This window comes from Spea bombifrons, chromosome 6 (genome assembly GCF_027358695.1).
Source record: "Spea bombifrons isolate aSpeBom1 chromosome 6, aSpeBom1.2.pri, whole genome shotgun sequence".
NCBI lineage: Eukaryota > Metazoa > Chordata > Amphibia > Anura > Pelobatidae > Spea > Spea bombifrons.
Genome location: NC_071092.1, coordinates 7,017,809 through 7,034,354, shown reverse-complemented (window position 1 = coordinate 7,034,354; position 16,546 = coordinate 7,017,809). Strand labels below are relative to the sequence as shown.

Below are 16,546 nucleotides of genomic sequence, written 5' to 3'. Positions count from 1 at the left end.
AACTCGCTTAGAGTGTAGACGTAGAGCGGATACTCGGAGAGCTACAGCATGGCGGTGAGTGTATCTATAGGACAGTACTGGGTGTCACAAAAAGTGCATAGTGCGGTTTATTAGTCCATACAGGGAACTACTCCTCAGCACCAGCGGAGCAGGCTCTCAATTGCATTGCAATAAATCTCCCTGCTGCGCTCGCCATGCCTTATGGGTGAGGGTAATGTGGTATTTAGTTGTACCTCGGCCTGGTCCGCAGTTTAAAGCGAAATCCCACGAATACAACATAGATCTACAGAGGAGAATAACTAAGCGTTTAAAGTGGAATTAAATCGAGTTATTATTGTCTGTCAACGTTTTAGCTCAATAAGTATAATAGCTGTTCTGGGTATGCTCTAAATGTGGAGCAGTCACCATGGTAACTGCTGGAATAATTTTCCTGTCTGATGCCCTGGTTGTCATTGATAACCTCATCAAGCTTACTGCTTTTCTGTGGGCATCTGTTATTTTTTATTCCTTTTTTTTATATATATACAGTCCAGTGGGTACTAGGGGCCCCCAAACAGAGCTGTGGCACAATCCCTAAAGATCCTTCTGTTTTGGACCCAACTAATGGATACAGAGCCCTTATTTACTGTACTCCCCGGGGAGCTGTCAGAATCCTGAGTATGGGTAACTTATTTGCTCCATACATCAGTTTCCGTTATTGGGACAGGAGTATGATTCAGCTTAACAATGATGTAGAAATGGCGGGGCGATGACATCATTACCAGTTCCACGTGTTTGTAAAGATTGTTTTTGTGATATATGCTTTTTTTTATTTTTATTTTTTTTTTCTTTCTTCAGGATTCATCAGAATCGTTCAGCATCGCAACGAGCCCCAGGACCGGGTCAAGGCGAGGGGATGCCCTGACATCCAGCCCTGGTCGGGATCTCCCGCCTTTTGAAGATGAGTCCGAAGGACTCCTGGGTGATGAGGGTCTCCCGGTGGATGAGGAGGAGGATGGAGAGGAACTGATTGGGGATGGCATGGAAAGGTATTTAAAAAAACAAGAGGTTTATTAGACAAGAGCTAGGACTGGCCTTACTGATGTTTTTTTTTTTTGTTTATTTAAGGGATTACCGTCCGATCTCTGAACTGGATGTTTATGAGGCCGAGGGGTTGGATGATGAAGACGCGGAGGAATTAACAGCCAGTCAGAGGGACGCCGCGGAGCAAGCCATGAAAATACGAGACCGGGAGTCAGGGCATGACCTGGGACGCATGCGCAGGGGGCTGCTCTATGGTACGTCTAGTGCTCTATAGGTGGAGGTTACTGATGTATGTTGATCTTGCGCACGTTTGTTTTTTTTGTTTTTCCCTCTTTTGTCAGCCTTTGTAAACTTTTTATTATTTAACAGATAGCGACGATGAAGAGGAAGATCGTCCAGCTCGGAAGCGCAGAATGGCTGAGCGTGCTGCTGAAGGCGCTCCCGATGAAGACGAGGAGATGATAGAAAGCATCGAGAATCTGGAAGACATGAAAGGTTACACTGTGAGAGAGTGGGTGTCCATGGCAGCGACCCGCCTGGAGATTTACCATCGATTCAAGAACTTCCTGAGGACTCACGTTGACGAACATGGGCACAACGTCTTCAAGGAGAAGATCAGTGACATGTGTAAAGGTACGCTTTCCCCTCAAAACCTGGCTGGTGTGTGGCGGTCACCGACGCACCCGGCTGCCAAATGTAAAGATTTAAAGTATGACGCGCTTTTAAGGGAGTCTCTAATATGTTTCCAGAGAACAAGGAGAGCTTGGTGGTGAATTACGAGGATCTGGCTGCCCGTGAGCACGTCTTGGCATATTTCTTGCCAGAAGCTCCAGCAGAAATGCTCAAGATATTCGACGAGGCGGCCAAGGAAGTTGTGCTGGTCATGTACCCCAAGTATGACCGCATCGCTAAAGAGATCCACGTCCGTATATCCCACCTTCCGTTGGTCGAGGAGCTGAGGTCTTTGAGGTGAGCTCCAAAGGCTTGTAATGCAGGACATAGTGTTCTGTATCTGGGGTCTGATTCCCCCCTGAAGTTGTACATTGTTCCTGTGCTATAAAAGCATTAAGCAACTGAAATTCTTTCTCTACTGATGCCGTTTATTTTTCGTGCCCACCTCAGACAGCTACATCTGAACCAGCTAATCCGAACCAGCGGGGTGGTGACCTGTTGTACTGGCGTCTTGCCGCAGCTCAGCATGGTGAAATACAACTGTAGCAAGTGCAACTCCATCATGGGACCCTTCTTCCAATCGCAGAACCAAGAAGTGAAGCCAGGCTCGTGCCCCGAGTGTCAGTCTCTGGGGCCCTTTGAAATAAACATGGAGGAGGTACGTGGCCCTCAATGCAATTGTGTGTAGCTGGAGCGAATGTTTTCATGGTGAACGATTTACTCGTGCAAAGTATCCAGTGCGAGTTTGGGACTGTTTAACAGGCCAAATAGAATGTAATACACTCTTTTTATATGTTCTGCGACAGACTGTGTACCAAAACTACCAGCGAATAACCATCCAGGAGAGCCCTGGAAAAGTGGCAGCAGGAAGGTTGCCACGCTCCAAGGATGCCATCCTGCTTGCGGATCTGGTGGACAGCTGCAAACCCGGAGATGACATAGTAAGTCAAATCTTAAGCTTTATGGGCAAATGATGACTTAGGCCAATGCGGACAGGCATCATTTTTGTTCTTTCTCCCTAGGAACTTACTGGTATCTACCACAACAATTATGACGGATCTCTAAACACTTCCAGCGGTTTCCCGGTGTTTGCCACGGTCATCATGGCCAATCACATCACCAAGAGAGATGACAAGGTGGCCGTGGGAGAGCTCACAGACGAGGACCTCAAAGCTATAATTGCGCTGTCCAAAGACGAACGGATTGGTGAAAGGGTGAGTTATAAGAACGTTGCGCGCATGTGAACTCCTGTCCGATTTGAGAGCTGTCCGTGTTTTGTAGCATGACTGAAACTGCTTTTTCTGCAGATCTTTGCAAGTATGTCTCCATCCATCTATGGGCATGAAGACATCAAGAGAGCGTTGGCACTTGCTCTGTTCGGAGGGGAAGCAAAGAACCCAGGTAGGTGGTTTGTATGGTTTTCATTGGCCAAGCACAGATTTATTGTTTCTTAAGCCTAAGCCGTATTTTTTTTGAACAATCGCTTTAACAAATAAAACCCACAACATTAGAATAAGTGTACCGATATCCCAGGCTGAAAAATAATTTGTGGGTTCTTGCATTTTCTCGGTATGCTGATTAGTGTGACTGATCGTTATTAAATTCTTGTTATTTACATCTTTCTCAACCAGGTGGCAAACACAAGGTCAGAGGGGACATCAATGTGTTGCTGTGCGGTGACCCGGGTACAGCAAAGTCCCAGTTTCTTAAGTACATTGAGAAAGTTGCCAGCCGAGCCGTGTTCACCACCGGGCAGGGAGCTTCCGCTGTGGGTCTGACTGCCTATGTGCAGCGCCATCCGGTCACGAAGGAGTGGACGTTGGAAGCTGGAGCTCTCGTTTTGGCAGACAGAGGAGTGTGCCTGATTGATGAATTTGACAAGGTAGGTGCCAAAATATCCCGGCCTGCTAGTCTAAGCATACACCTAAAAATTTTGAGGTTAAACTTCATTCTCTTTGATTTTGCTCTTATAGATGAATGACCAGGACAGAACCAGTATCCACGAAGCCATGGAACAGCAGAGTATTTCCATCTCCAAAGCCGGCATTGTCACCTCCCTGCAGGCTCGATGCACCGTCATAGCGGCTTCCAACCCTATTGGTACGTCAACGCCGTGGGGGATCAGGTGGTCTTTAGAGACCCAACAGCGCTGATGCTGCTCTCAAAGGGATTACAGTGTCAAAAAGCACACGGCAGAGATTGTTGTGGTTCATTGCAATACTGGTTACAGGGTCCTGTGCTTTTAAAACCGGTTCGATTCAGAGTTTCCAGTTTGTGTAATAGGGAAGCCAGAAAATGGACATTGTGTATCCACACTAGAGAAAGAAAAGCAAGAGACAGGATAACTTTTGTCTATTTGTTAAACCAAGAGCTTGTAGGTATTTTAATCCGGCTGTTAAAATGGGGACCATTTGATAACTTTTGCCCCATGGACTAGTAAAAGTAAATACCACAAAAAACAGTTTATTAAAGCAACGGACTGTTCAGTATTTTTCTCTGGTTTGCAGGCGGCCGCTATGATCCTTCATTAACCTTTTCGGAGAATGTGGATTTGACAGAACCCATTGTGTCTCGGTTTGACATCTTATGTGTCGTGAGGGACACGGTGGATCCTGTTCAGGTACTTGATTTTACTTCTGTTTATTTAAACCTGCCCCCAACGCTGTGTTTCAGTGAAATATCTCTACTTATGGGTTATGAGTTAAGGTGTAATGCTGGGTCTGTCTTGGCTCTTAGGATGAAATGCTTGCAAGGTTTGTGGTGGGAAGCCACATAAAGCATCACCCGAACAATAAAGATAGTGGAGATACAGAGGAGTTGGTGTTGCCCAATACGTTTGGAGTTGAACCGTTACCCCAGGAGGTACTAAGGAAGTACGTCATGTATGCCAAGGAGAAGGTTCACCCTAAACTGAACCAAATGGATCAAGATAAAGTGGCAAGGATGTATAGTGATCTGAGGAAGGAATCTATGGTAAGTAGGTTACTTTGTTGGTCATCCCTTGCTGATGGGCTTGTGCCATAAACATGTGGCTATAATCTGTAGGTGAATTTAATCTTTGAAAAAATAACCATTCTTTAATGCTATTGTAGTTTGGCTGTTGAATGCATTCTACTCAACCACTAGATGGCGCAGTCTTACACCTGCCTTCGTTTTTGTTGTAATGGCCTCTCCTGAGTCTAGGGAGTAATTTTAATATATTTTGGATTTTTGCCCTTACAGAAGTCTCTAGCCACCATTGACATTCAAACCGTTAAACGCATATAACTACTTAGATGTCTGAAGTTCAGGTACGCTTCTCGTGCGCATGAATTCATCCTGCGCTGACCTGCCTCCCTTGGTCTCTCTCTTCTTACACATAGGCAACCGGAAGTATCCCAATCACGGTGCGACACATTGAGTCCGTGATCCGCATGGCGGAGTCTCATGCACGCATGCACCTGCGAGATTACGTGGTGGAAGATGACGTGAACATGGCGATCAGGGTCATGCTCGAGAGCTTCATCGATACTCAGAAATTCAGTGTCATGAGGAGCATGAGAAAGGTGAGGCGGCTTTGTCTGTAGCTTTTCCATAGGATGGTTTCCTCTATATATGTGGCTGGCTTTAAGTCTGAAAAAAGGGATATCGTATGGAAAAAGTAACCATTTACGCTCTTTTAACTGCAAACTATATTCAGCTTTTGCTACTGGGAGGCAAGTCTTTATTAGTCTGCTTTTTCAGTCTTTATTTGTTTTTTTTTTCTCAATTCCTATTTGTTTTTAAACAGACGTTTGCACGTTACCTGGCGTTCCGAAGGGACAACAATGAATTGCTGCTGTTTATTCTAAAGCAACTGGTGGCAGAACAGGTCACTTACCAGAGAAACCGATACGGTGCCCAACAAGACACCGTAGAAGTATCTGAGAAAGATCTGGTAGAAAAGGTAAGGCTGCTGCTCCTTTTTGTGATGTTTGAGCTCTCTGTATCGCCTTCGGTCTCCCAGCTCGAAATAACTTTAGTCTAAGAATCCTTGTTAATCCTAAAAAAAAAGTTTCCTTGAAAGAAGTAATGTTTTAATGGGTTAACATTTGCACCCTTGGCAGTTCTTTAAATTTAATAAGCTCCATAAATAAAACCGCTGCACTCAGCAGATTAATTTGTCTGGGTCTGTCCTGCCAGGGAGTTCACGTAGATCTTGTTTGGCATCACCACGCAAATCAATCAGAGTTGTGTTGCCAATTCGGGCTTCTGTTGTATGAGAATTCATACAACAAGAGTTCCTTTCTGCCAATGCATGTCTACATCTAGCTTATCAAAAAAGCGTCAACTGTCCTGTTGCCCCTTTTAACCCCTTCATGACAGCCTGCACATGTACAGGCTCACAATGCGTTGTCCTTAAGGGGTTTTGATTTTTTCTTAAGCTCATTGCAACGTTTTTTTTTATAGTTTTTATGTAATTTTATTAAAATGAGATTTTTTTTTTTATAATTTTTAGGCTCGTCAGATTAACATCCACAACCTCTCAGCGTTTTACGACAGCGAGTTGTTTAAGATGAACAGGTTCTCGCACGACGTGAAGAAAAAGCTGATCGTTCAGCAGTTTTGAGACTGGACTTCTTGTTGTAATTCTGGCGTCTTCAGCGTCCCCACCGACGACCTTTCCGCTTACATTAGACTGTTTCAGAGTCTATCGCAGGAGCTGCGCTTACTGTCTGATATGGACCCCCGGAAGGGCTTGTTGGGACAATTGTGTTGGTTTGAGGAGGGTCCCCGTATGTAAATACTGGTTGGAAACCAAAACGTATCTAATGGATAATTCCCCAGACGTTGCCCCCCCCCCTCCCCAAATTGTTATACTTGTGGCAATTTAAAAACTTTTCCATGGAATATATTCCTGAGCCTGACGCCTTTCTTCTAGTATTAGTGCCAGCGGTCTGTCGAGGATGTTTTGCAGGAACCTCATTATTTTTGTATAGTGAATAATGTAATTTGTAATTGTTTTTCTAATGAAATATAAGCAGTTTTCTTGTCGCCATGTTGCGTGATTATTTCCGATGTCCTATAGGTGGGTGAAATTACCTTTTCATACGGATGTGCGAAAGGGCCGTGTTTCCCTTGATAATGTTATGGGACTTTAGAAAGAAGTACGGATATATTAGACTTTTGTTTCACCCATTCAAACAAATGCATCTCTCCGCTGATGTGGAGTGCGGTATCTACGACGACCAAGCACTGAGTGCTATGTCCGAGACGTTGCTATGGTAACTTGGTTGCCTTTTAAGAGAATCTTTTCTTTGTGGTCTTGCAAGGAATCGGCTTGAGTTCTCGTATACATCGCGCAGTTTCTTGTAGGGTGAGTGCTTGCTATGGTTTTGCATAGATTTAAAAACAAATCGTATTTAAAAAGTAACAAAGTCTTCCAATAATCCCGTAGCCTTCCGTCTTCAAGGATGTCCATCTTAGTACCGCTTCACATTGAGCTTGGGTCATTCCCATTTTAAAAATATTTAAATTGGGCTTTAAACTTTTTTTTTTTTTTTTTTTTTTTTATTTGCTTCATTAATAAAATTGCAACTATCTTCCATAGTTTTGCTAATTAAAGTTTCTGGAATGCCAAGAAAGAGCAAAATAATTTATGGATTAGAGCACCGATTAAGAGTCCTCATATAACGATACCCTTTGCTGCTTTCATTAATCTTAGTATTTTTCCAACTTTTTTTAGTGTGATTAAGCAAAAACAAATCTTATGCAGACAATAAATGGACTCTAATCAATATAGACATTAAATCTGGATTCTGTGCCCTTCGCCAGAAGCGGCTCGATCCGCGGCCGTTGTTTACGCGGATGTCTGTAGGCTAATTTTATACAGCAAGAAAATAGCAGATGGGTAATTAGAGGGGAAACTACACCGATCTACTCAATCAGGTCACCGTAATGTGCTGTCTGGCTGAGGAAAAGCCCTGCTGCTTGGTATAAATGTAATAACGACATAGTCACAGAAAAGAATTAGTGTATGAAAGGTCTATATTGTAATAGGTTAAGGAACAGAGCTGGATGGGTTTTTAGCACTGTAACTCTTAATTGTTGAGGCGTTAAGGTGTTAGTGCCCATCTCAGCCACCGTCTGTGCTTTGATACCTAATAAAAATTAAGGGATTCTCCCACAGGCTCTTTGGCAGCTAACAGGTTAATTGCTGGTTCTATAAATGATAATACTTGTAATGTCTTCCAATACACGGCCAAGTTCAATAAAAGTAGGATGTTGACTTCATTAAGGAAAGTGCCCTGATCCGGCAGTCAGGGTGGTAAATGGTTTATGACTTGTTCTCTAATCCTGATGTACAAGGCGATTTGCCGGAGGGGCAGGCTCTAGGACCGTGAGGGAGCCGTGGAGATATGCGGGCAGACACTGCACCAGCCCTGCAGGCAGGAGGGGAGCGTCTCGAGCGGATAGGGGTGATGGGCAAGGGGGCAACTCGAGCTTGCAGGGGTGACTAAAAGGCACCAATTCCAGGCTGGGCTTGTGAGGAGGGGATGCAACAGGGTGTGAGATTAAATAGCTGGGGTGTGATTACAGGGAAATACACCACCTTTATACCCCAGGTCTACCAACCTCACCCTGTATAACTGCCCCTGAATGCCATCATCTGCATAGAGCAGCATCCAGAAACCACTGGATTTATACCCTGGAGCGTAACCCCCAATCCTTACGCCTGGAATTCCAAAAACAGGATCACAGCACTGTATTTGGGATCATTACGCAGCAGCTACCCATCAGAGACACCCCCCCCCACACACACATTACACAGCAGAGACCCCCACACACATTACACCACAGTTAACCAGCAGAGACCCCACACACACACACACACACACACACATTACACAGCAGAGACCCCCACTTCATATAACTTGGAGCTGTGTATTTGCCAGATGCTCGCATGCATGTGAAGTATAACATTTAAAGGGACAGCCCTTTACAGCCAGGCAGCCGGACTCCACCTACAGTTGTGATTCTCCTGGAGACTGCTGAGCCCACGCTGGCCCAGAGCTTCACGGAGAGACTTTGGAGAGCATCTAAGAGACACCAAGACGAGATCTGGCATTTTGTGCCCATCCCTGGGAAGCAGAGATGCCCTCTGTCCAGAAGGTGTGCCAGCACTGACGTCAATATGCTTCTGCCAAGGCATCTATTTTTGGGTAAGCTCAGCACCCCATCATTTGTTGCATTACCTAAATTTACTCTTTGCCGCAGCGAAACGCTCTTCGTTTTATGCATGTAAGATTAAAAAAAAACGATGCAGTGATCTGAGAACCTGCGACTCTCTTTAAAATAAGAAATTACAATTTGCACGCCTGTCTCATTTACAGCCCCGGAAAAAAAGATGAGAAATGTGTAAACCCAGAAAATGTAAAATGTTTCATTGAAGACAGGGTATTTTTTTTCCGATTGTTTGCAATTATTAAGCACCGGATCCGATGACACCGACTTCATTTGCAGAAGTTGCATTTTTTCCCCTTATATTCCATAAGCCTACATTATATGGCAAGCTCTTTTCTGCCGGGGTGGCCGTCCCTACGGTAGGAAACCAGCGGGTATTTAATGCCCCGGACGGCAGCCGCTGTTGGTTCAGGACCTGCTGGTTTTGTTGATTTTGTCTGAGGTTGTGTTTTGTGTAATGAGATTAAAATCCTCGGTGGCTGTTAGAGATTCATCGTCCTAAACAGGCCCTGGAGGATCACGCAAATTAATTCATGTGTGTGTGCGTGACACTTACACGCTGTCTCCCATTAGGCGGTGCAGCGTGGCGTCTGCAACCGAGAAGAACTGGGAAGACTCTCTCCCCATCCACGGAAATAAACATACGGCCACGCTTAATGAACCTAAATATTTATGCCGCGGCGCACATGTCTTAACATAGAATTAAAATATAAGTGTGAATTTAAATATAGATATCATACCCAGTGAACATTCCGAGCTCCTAAAAAAGAGAGACATTAGGGGAGGAAAAAAGGGACGGAGGGATTTGGGTACCAAAGAGGGACTGTCTCTCAAATACAATTACAAATAATAAAGAAAAGTCTTTGGATGTAATGGTTTATAAATACAATATTACCAGTTTCCAATAAGGATTAAACTAGTGATCACAATGCCAAATGTAATTTATGTGATAATCATATTTTTATGGATACTATCCTGGTTCTTTGTAGGGTTCCTCTGTTTCCTTTCTGTTGATGCCGAGGAACCCCATTCTGAAGGATTTTCGTCCACCTCGCTGCTGGACTTTCCCTTATCCCAGCTGAGGGGGTTGGATTCTGCTGACCATGAAGGCGAGGGGTACCAGGAGCCGGATCCCATGCAGGAGTTTCTCCACTCACATCAAGGTTCGGGCTTCTCCAGTCAGGAGACAGAAGAGACCTCAATATTGCAGTCTGCTCAGTTTTTTGAGGATGATGAGGAAGGACACCTGAATAGAAGCAGTGAAGGCCACGCGGAGGTCCAGACAGGTCAGTGGAGTGCCATCAACAGGTGATAATGACAAAAGGACAGGTTGAGCATGAAGACCTCTCCAAACTAAAAGTGAGGATTTACATAGTAACTTCAACAGGAGAATTCTATCTCTTTGGAGATATGTCCCTCCTAAGTAAACCTAGACCAGCGAAAATGTTAAAACCTACAGTATAAAAATAATTTCCTGAATTTCATAAAACTGTTACGTGGCAGTTGGGAGAGATTTGTGGATCTTCTATTCAACAACACCTAGAGAGCCTTCTTCAGAGGGAAAGCTCTCCTGTACCACCACTTTGATTGAGCTCTTACGTCAATCATCTACCACCTCTGAGGTTAGGTACTGTCAATGCCATAAAAAAGTGAAAATAAGGCTTTTCATAATATTAAAGAATGGCTCTTACATGGACAAATTTATTGAGAGTATAACATGGACTCCAAATCTACCCAAGTGCCACTTTAATTGATCTAAAATCCATTACTTTTTTTTATCTGTTGCAGATAACCCAACTCATGCCACCAGCTACGAAACCATCCAGGAAGAAACTAGAAACAGAAGCAGTCACACTAATGAAAATCCAGACGCTCCTACGTCTTTGTGGCCTATAGACTCAGGAGAGGTACCGAGGCAAGTGTCCCCTGATACCAGGACCATAGCAGAGAAGGGAACTATGCAGCCAACAACTCTGAAGGATGAGATATCGCCAACTCCAGAACACGAGTGGACAATATCCACGCTCATATCTGCTGCTCCCATACAGCCAACGACCAAATCATCTAGGAAGTCCAAGAAACATTCAGCGTCCAGGAACCACCACGTCAACCGCGAAGTCTTGCCCCAGCCAGAACATCATGTGGTTTCCCAAGGTGCGAATCCTCATGTAGGGCACAGGGCTGAGGGTGATGGAAGCATGGTACCCCAAGATGAAGAAGAAGAAAAGATGAATCCTCCGATGCAGTCCACACTACAGGACAAGGGCAACGCACAAAGAGATGTTCCTACGGTGGTACCATTGGGCTCAGAGCAGGTAACTGCTTCAAAGGCATTTTTTTTATCTTCTACAGCTACGTCTGGATAAAATGGGTCCAAGAGAAAATGGAGGGGGAGACAGGGAGGAAAGGCAGACAAGCCCGTGTCCTCTCATTCTGCTTCTCCTCCAGATTAAAGGGCGAGTGATCTTTCCATTTCTAAAAGTCACGTCACTTGTTTCTTCTCAGGTGATTTGCAACGACTGGATTAATCTGGCTGGAAAAAATTACGTTATTCTGAACATGTTGGATGACATTGATTGTGTAAGTAACGATGCTTCTTAGGGCTACAATTCATCGTTGCCCTTAGTTACACACAACTCCCATTTTTAACATGCGCAAAGCCCGTTTCGCTTTGAACCTGGCTTTGTGCATGACCAGTAACTGAACTGGCAAAGAGTCAAGGTTCGGCTGACCAGACCAGCCTGGGGTAGTTGGCAGCTATGGCTGAAGTGCTTTTAGTGGCGGTACACAGCCCTGCCTGTGCAAAATACGCCCTTCAATCTACAGGGCCTGCCCGAGAGTTACTGGTCACCATGGAAACAGGCGGCTGTCTCTATTAACCATCTCCAGGGTCTCTACATCGCCATGGAAACAGCAGACATGATTAGATGTCCATAGAGGGAGGGAGACGTATTAAACTGCTCGGTGACCTTTTCTTTTGTGAATTGACCCTCTCCTTTCTGGGCCTAAATAGTGAAAATCATGATTTTTTTTTTTAAATGAGGGGTTCTGGTTAACCCTTTCCCGAGACAGAGGTTATCTTTTGAATTTCGGGGGTTTGCCGATGGAACTGCATGTAGAACCAGATTCTTAGTTGATTATAAGCCAACATTTCCAAAAAAAAACAACAAACCAGAATGATAATTATATTTACGAGATGTCCTAAACTTGTATTTTTTTTTAAATATATTTAACAGGAACAGTTTAGGTGGCAGAACGGGCAGCAGCTGCTGTCACTTCTGGAAAAAGCTCTGTCTTGGAAGGCAGAGACCCCCCAAAAAGACTGGGTGATATCCCTGAGCAAGCCCAACGAGAATGACAATCATCTGCTAATGACCATCACAGAGGAGCAACGTGAGTCCCCTGTACATACACAACACAATGTGCCACAAGCGACACTACCACGGGCAAAAGACCAACAAAGTTACCTAATAACACAACGCATGCGCTGAGCATCGCCCTGCCTGTCCGGTGAAAACCCACCAAAGCAAAGCCACAAACGGGGCACATAAAGGAGCCACTCGTGGTCCTGAGGAAGTCCTTTAGACAACATGGTGGTCATATTCCACCATATTTCCATAGTGGCTTAAAATCTTATAATTGGGGTACAACTGCCCCCTGCCACCCTCACAGATGGGCCGTCACCCATAATCCCCCATGGTTCTTATATCCTAAACCTAAAGCGCCAGACATTGTGCAGATTCATGGGAGCACGTGTAGCACACGTTGGTGAAGATTTAATGACCATCCAAATGTTTGATGGGGATTTCATTACCGAAAGGCAAAACCGACTCATTAAAATGAGAAGCAGTTGCATGCGTTTAAACTTTTCCTCCGAGACCCCATAAAAATGAGTTATAAAGTACAGGAGCCATAAAAGTCTAGAGTAACGGGGTAGAACTTTGCTCCGCAAGGCTTGTAAACACACAGGGAGTTAGGATAGTATGGTAACGCTCACACGATGTTAATTGGTCAATTATGTTTTAATTAGAGGAATCATAAAATTCTCTCTCTGGTGTGTGTGTCAGCGCTTCCATATTTTGGAATTCTCGGCGTAGCTCGAATTTTGTATCACTGAATGTGAATTAACGGAATTCCTGCAAATTCAATTTGTCTTCTCTCCCGAATTCTAGGTGTAGTCCCTATTAAAGACGTCTTCACTGCCTTGGAGGACATAGAAAGGAGTCTCACAGAGGTGAGGACTGTTCTCATCCATTGGCGATATAAAGCTATACAATAATACGGAAAAGGTCTCAGCCTTTATGGAAGGTAGTCAGAAAGTGGATTAGAAAATTGGTTCTTGAAATGCGGTCTTCTTCTCTGTAGATCGGCATTCAAAGTTATTCCACCACAGTCGTCTGTGAACCAGACCCGGACCTCCCCCGGAGTGATTACGGCAAACTCTTCATCGTTTTGGTCATCATTGGATCCATATGTGTGATGATCATAATAGCTGGAAACATCTATATCTGCTGGCAGAGGCGCTTGCCCAAACTCAAGAACATGGTGAGTCCATTAATTATTCCCCTCTAGAACCCAAACAAATGGTTAGTAATTGAAAAATAATTCCTAATCATGTAAAGTCTTACCTCGTTTGTTTGAATAAAGGTGTTTTCTTTGTCTGTTTCTTGGATCGTCTACGTAACCACTTCTCCCATAAGAAAGAGTGAGCATTGTGGTGATGTTGAGCGACCTGTTGGCTACTCGTAGTATAAGTAGGAATTTTGTAGGAATGACAGCAGATTGGGTTATTTCACTAACCTCCTGCCTTTTTTTTGTGCTTCCGGAAGAAGGAGCTGCACTTTGTTGAAAATGGTTGCCACGATAACCCAACGCTGGATGTCGCGATGGACGCCCAGTCGGAGATGCAAGAAAAGAAGCCAAGCGTGAATGGTGGCACGTCTCACCGGGTCGATGGCTGGCAGACCCTCATCAACAGTAGCGGCAAGGAAGAGGCTGAAGTGATTGAGGAAGATACCCACCTGTAGAGACCGAGCCAGCGGCTCACCAGAGTTTGTAGATCGCATTCGGCACCTTAAATTCATAGATTTTCAGTTTGCGAGCACCACATGCTGCTTTGTTAATATACCCACCAGAATGAATGCCAAGAACATTCTACGCCAGCGGATTAACTAATACATTTCCAAAAAGTTTGCAAAAAGTGCCCCTTCCCATACTGCCCTTAGTTATGTGCCCTATAGCCGTTCCCAAGAAGCGCAGGGTTAGAAACCCTAACTCGTAGTCCATTCTTTAGCAGAAGACAACATATTGGGCTGCATTACTTATCCGTGTCATTCCCTCTTCCTCGTCTGAGACACCACGTCCGCCTACCTAATGCCTACTCCTAGACTTATGGAGTGGTTTCATAGAGGAGGAGGATTGTGTCTTTGGTATTTCTGCCTATCGGCGAATACATTCCATGTTGTCTTTCCAAGCGACCAGTAATTAATTCATTGGATGTAACACAAATGTTGTTTTTTATGGCACTTAATTAGTCCAAAGATCAGCTGGGTATTTTTCCAAAGCATTTGGGGGCTGTTCTGATCCCCAGGGTCATGAAAGTATTAGATTGCTCTGGAGATCTGTAATGTGACATTAAGAACATGAGATCACACGTGGAGCAATCACAATGGACGTTGTGGTAATGAACTGCATTCGGCACTTTTATTATTTATTTTTCATTGATTTGTATGGCACCATCATAGTCCGTAGTGCTGTACAGTGGGCAAACAGGACATAATAAGTAGTGCATCACAAAATATTTTGGATTTACAGAAACAGAAGGTGAGGAGCGCTCAAAGGAGTTTACAATCCAGAATTAGATATAATGTTTCTTTGATGTAACTTGAGTCTAAGATCTAAAAGCTTAGAGAATGTCCAGAAACATTTCACCAAAACCTCTTCATTCCAAACCCAAAGAATCCCCTCGGAGCCCAATTTTATTTTATTGCTTAACTCGCCTTTCCTCAAATTCCAAATCCGGAATTCTTTTAATACTCACTTGTAATTAATTGTCAGTTCCCGACGATGCCTCTTTTTGGAAAGTAAATTTATATTAACAGGGCCGAACTGGCGGTGACGGGCATCCCGGGGGGTGGATGATCGCGTAAGTGAGGCTGACGGTGGGATATGCACAGGGCGTACGAACGCCTGAAAATCTCCAGGTTTCGCCTGGAGACTCCGGGTGAATCTCTGGATCATGGGGGTGGCGTTTAGGCATGGCCCAATCCTGCCCATTTCCCCTCCCACCCCTTACAATTCTAATGTGTTTGAGGCTAGCAACGCCCACACCGTCATCGGCACTAGCCAGTCCCATCAGTCGGCCCCGCCCAGTGATGTCAGTGGACCGCCCACTGGCGTCAGCAGACCTGACTTGTTGACATCGACGGACTTGCCCACCCGCACGTAGCTTGCGGCCTGGCATATCCAGCCTCTGGGGGGGGATTCCTGTCAATGTGCTATTTTAGGAGTGCAAAAAAGTTAAGTAAATGTAAAGGAATGATCTAGAACCCAAATATTTAAAGCATGCGCTGCATATCAATCAACCTTCAGCACTGAACATGAACAGAGCACCTTAATTATCCCTCCGTAGGCGTCATGTAACACCACCGTGGTTGCACTTTCTTATATAAAGCAGGTACGGGGGTCTTAGAGGATAAGATTAAAGAGCAAGGGATCTTATCACCATAGCAACCAATAGAATGTTCCTGCTTGTTGGGCTTCTCCATTGGTTGCTATGGTGATAAGATCACTTTTAGAACTTTGCACTAGAATCGTTATGAACTTTGATAGTTAAAGATTGAAACGATATTGAACTCTATAGTAAAAACAGGTTGGGGAGGACATTGGCAAAAGAGCTTGCACTCTATCAGTATTGCTGTCGGAGATATACTCGTGCATTTTCGGTTTGTATTGAGCAGAGTATGTTTTACGTATCGTCGGTAGTATATTTATATTTCAGTAAAACGTGTTCCGATATCTGGTTCTTCATATTATAGTTGCCGCCCACCTGACGCTGTTATAATTTTCATCGTTGCTGAACATTAAACGTTTAGATGACGCTGGACGCCTGTTGGGTTTTTATTCAATTATTTATTATTATTACATCTTGTATATGTAGGACTGATTTAGTTCATCGGCATACCTGGGTACAGGTAGCAGGTGGGTGTACTGCCATCGGTGGGCGGTCCCATCAGGCAGAAACATTTAATGTGATAGGAAGGAAGTGGGCGTGTCTAAATGCTCCTCCCACAACCGGTAGATTTTGCACGTCATCTGGAGCACAATATTCCATTTATAAAACACCTTTATTACTATTTCTAAACAGATTATTGGGGCTTTTAGGGCTGTAGAACCCTGTGATCACATCAGTTCAAAGAGGGACATTTGTGCATTAGAGGGTGTGGTTAGGGGTGTGACCAAGGGTGGGACTTCACTATAACTTTAATGTGACTTTACAAGCCATTGATTTCTAATTCTTCCGTTAAATAAGTAATAAGAAGAACAATTTATCTCGGTTACAGAACATGATTTATAAACTATTTCCTGCTGTTTCTATACATGTTATTTGGGGCCTTTAGGGCCTCGAACTCTGCGATCCCCTCGTACA

The 16,546-nt window shown here is 44.3% G+C and overlaps 2 protein-coding genes across 3 annotated transcripts; both read left to right on the top strand.

Annotated features, from left to right (window-relative positions):
- On the top strand, positions 1 to 6,708 carry MCM2 (minichromosome maintenance complex component 2). The gene is made up of 16 exons (XM_053469136.1): positions 1 to 54; positions 838 to 1,028; positions 1,108 to 1,277; positions 1,393 to 1,656; positions 1,773 to 1,992; positions 2,146 to 2,353; positions 2,502 to 2,636; positions 2,718 to 2,909; positions 3,003 to 3,096; positions 3,327 to 3,577; positions 3,669 to 3,795; positions 4,203 to 4,315; positions 4,432 to 4,668; positions 5,058 to 5,240; positions 5,465 to 5,620; positions 6,173 to 6,708. The coding sequence occupies exons 1-16, from the start codon at positions 49 to 51 to the stop codon at positions 6,281 to 6,283; spliced, it is 2,658 nt and encodes an 885-aa protein (XP_053325111.1). The 5' UTR covers positions 1 to 48; the 3' UTR covers positions 6,284 to 6,708.
- A 1,955-nt stretch (positions 6,709 to 8,663) lies between these two features.
- On the top strand, positions 8,664 to 14,072 carry PODXL2 (podocalyxin like 2). 2 transcript variants are annotated; one of them, XM_053469282.1, is made up of 8 exons: positions 8,664 to 8,876; positions 9,888 to 10,184; positions 10,687 to 11,213; positions 11,404 to 11,478; positions 12,135 to 12,291; positions 13,071 to 13,132; positions 13,264 to 13,443; positions 13,731 to 14,072. In XM_053469282.1, exons 1-8 carry the CDS (start codon positions 8,849 to 8,851, stop codon positions 13,923 to 13,925), a joined length of 1,521 nt encoding a protein of 506 aa, XP_053325257.1. In that variant the 5' UTR covers positions 8,664 to 8,848; the 3' UTR covers positions 13,926 to 14,072. The 2 variants fall into 2 exon arrangements, with proteins under 2 accessions (XP_053325257.1, XP_053325256.1); XM_053469281.1 differs by having other exon boundaries at positions 8,665 to 8,876; positions 13,728 to 14,072.
- Positions 14,073 to 16,546: the final 2,474 nt, after the last annotated feature.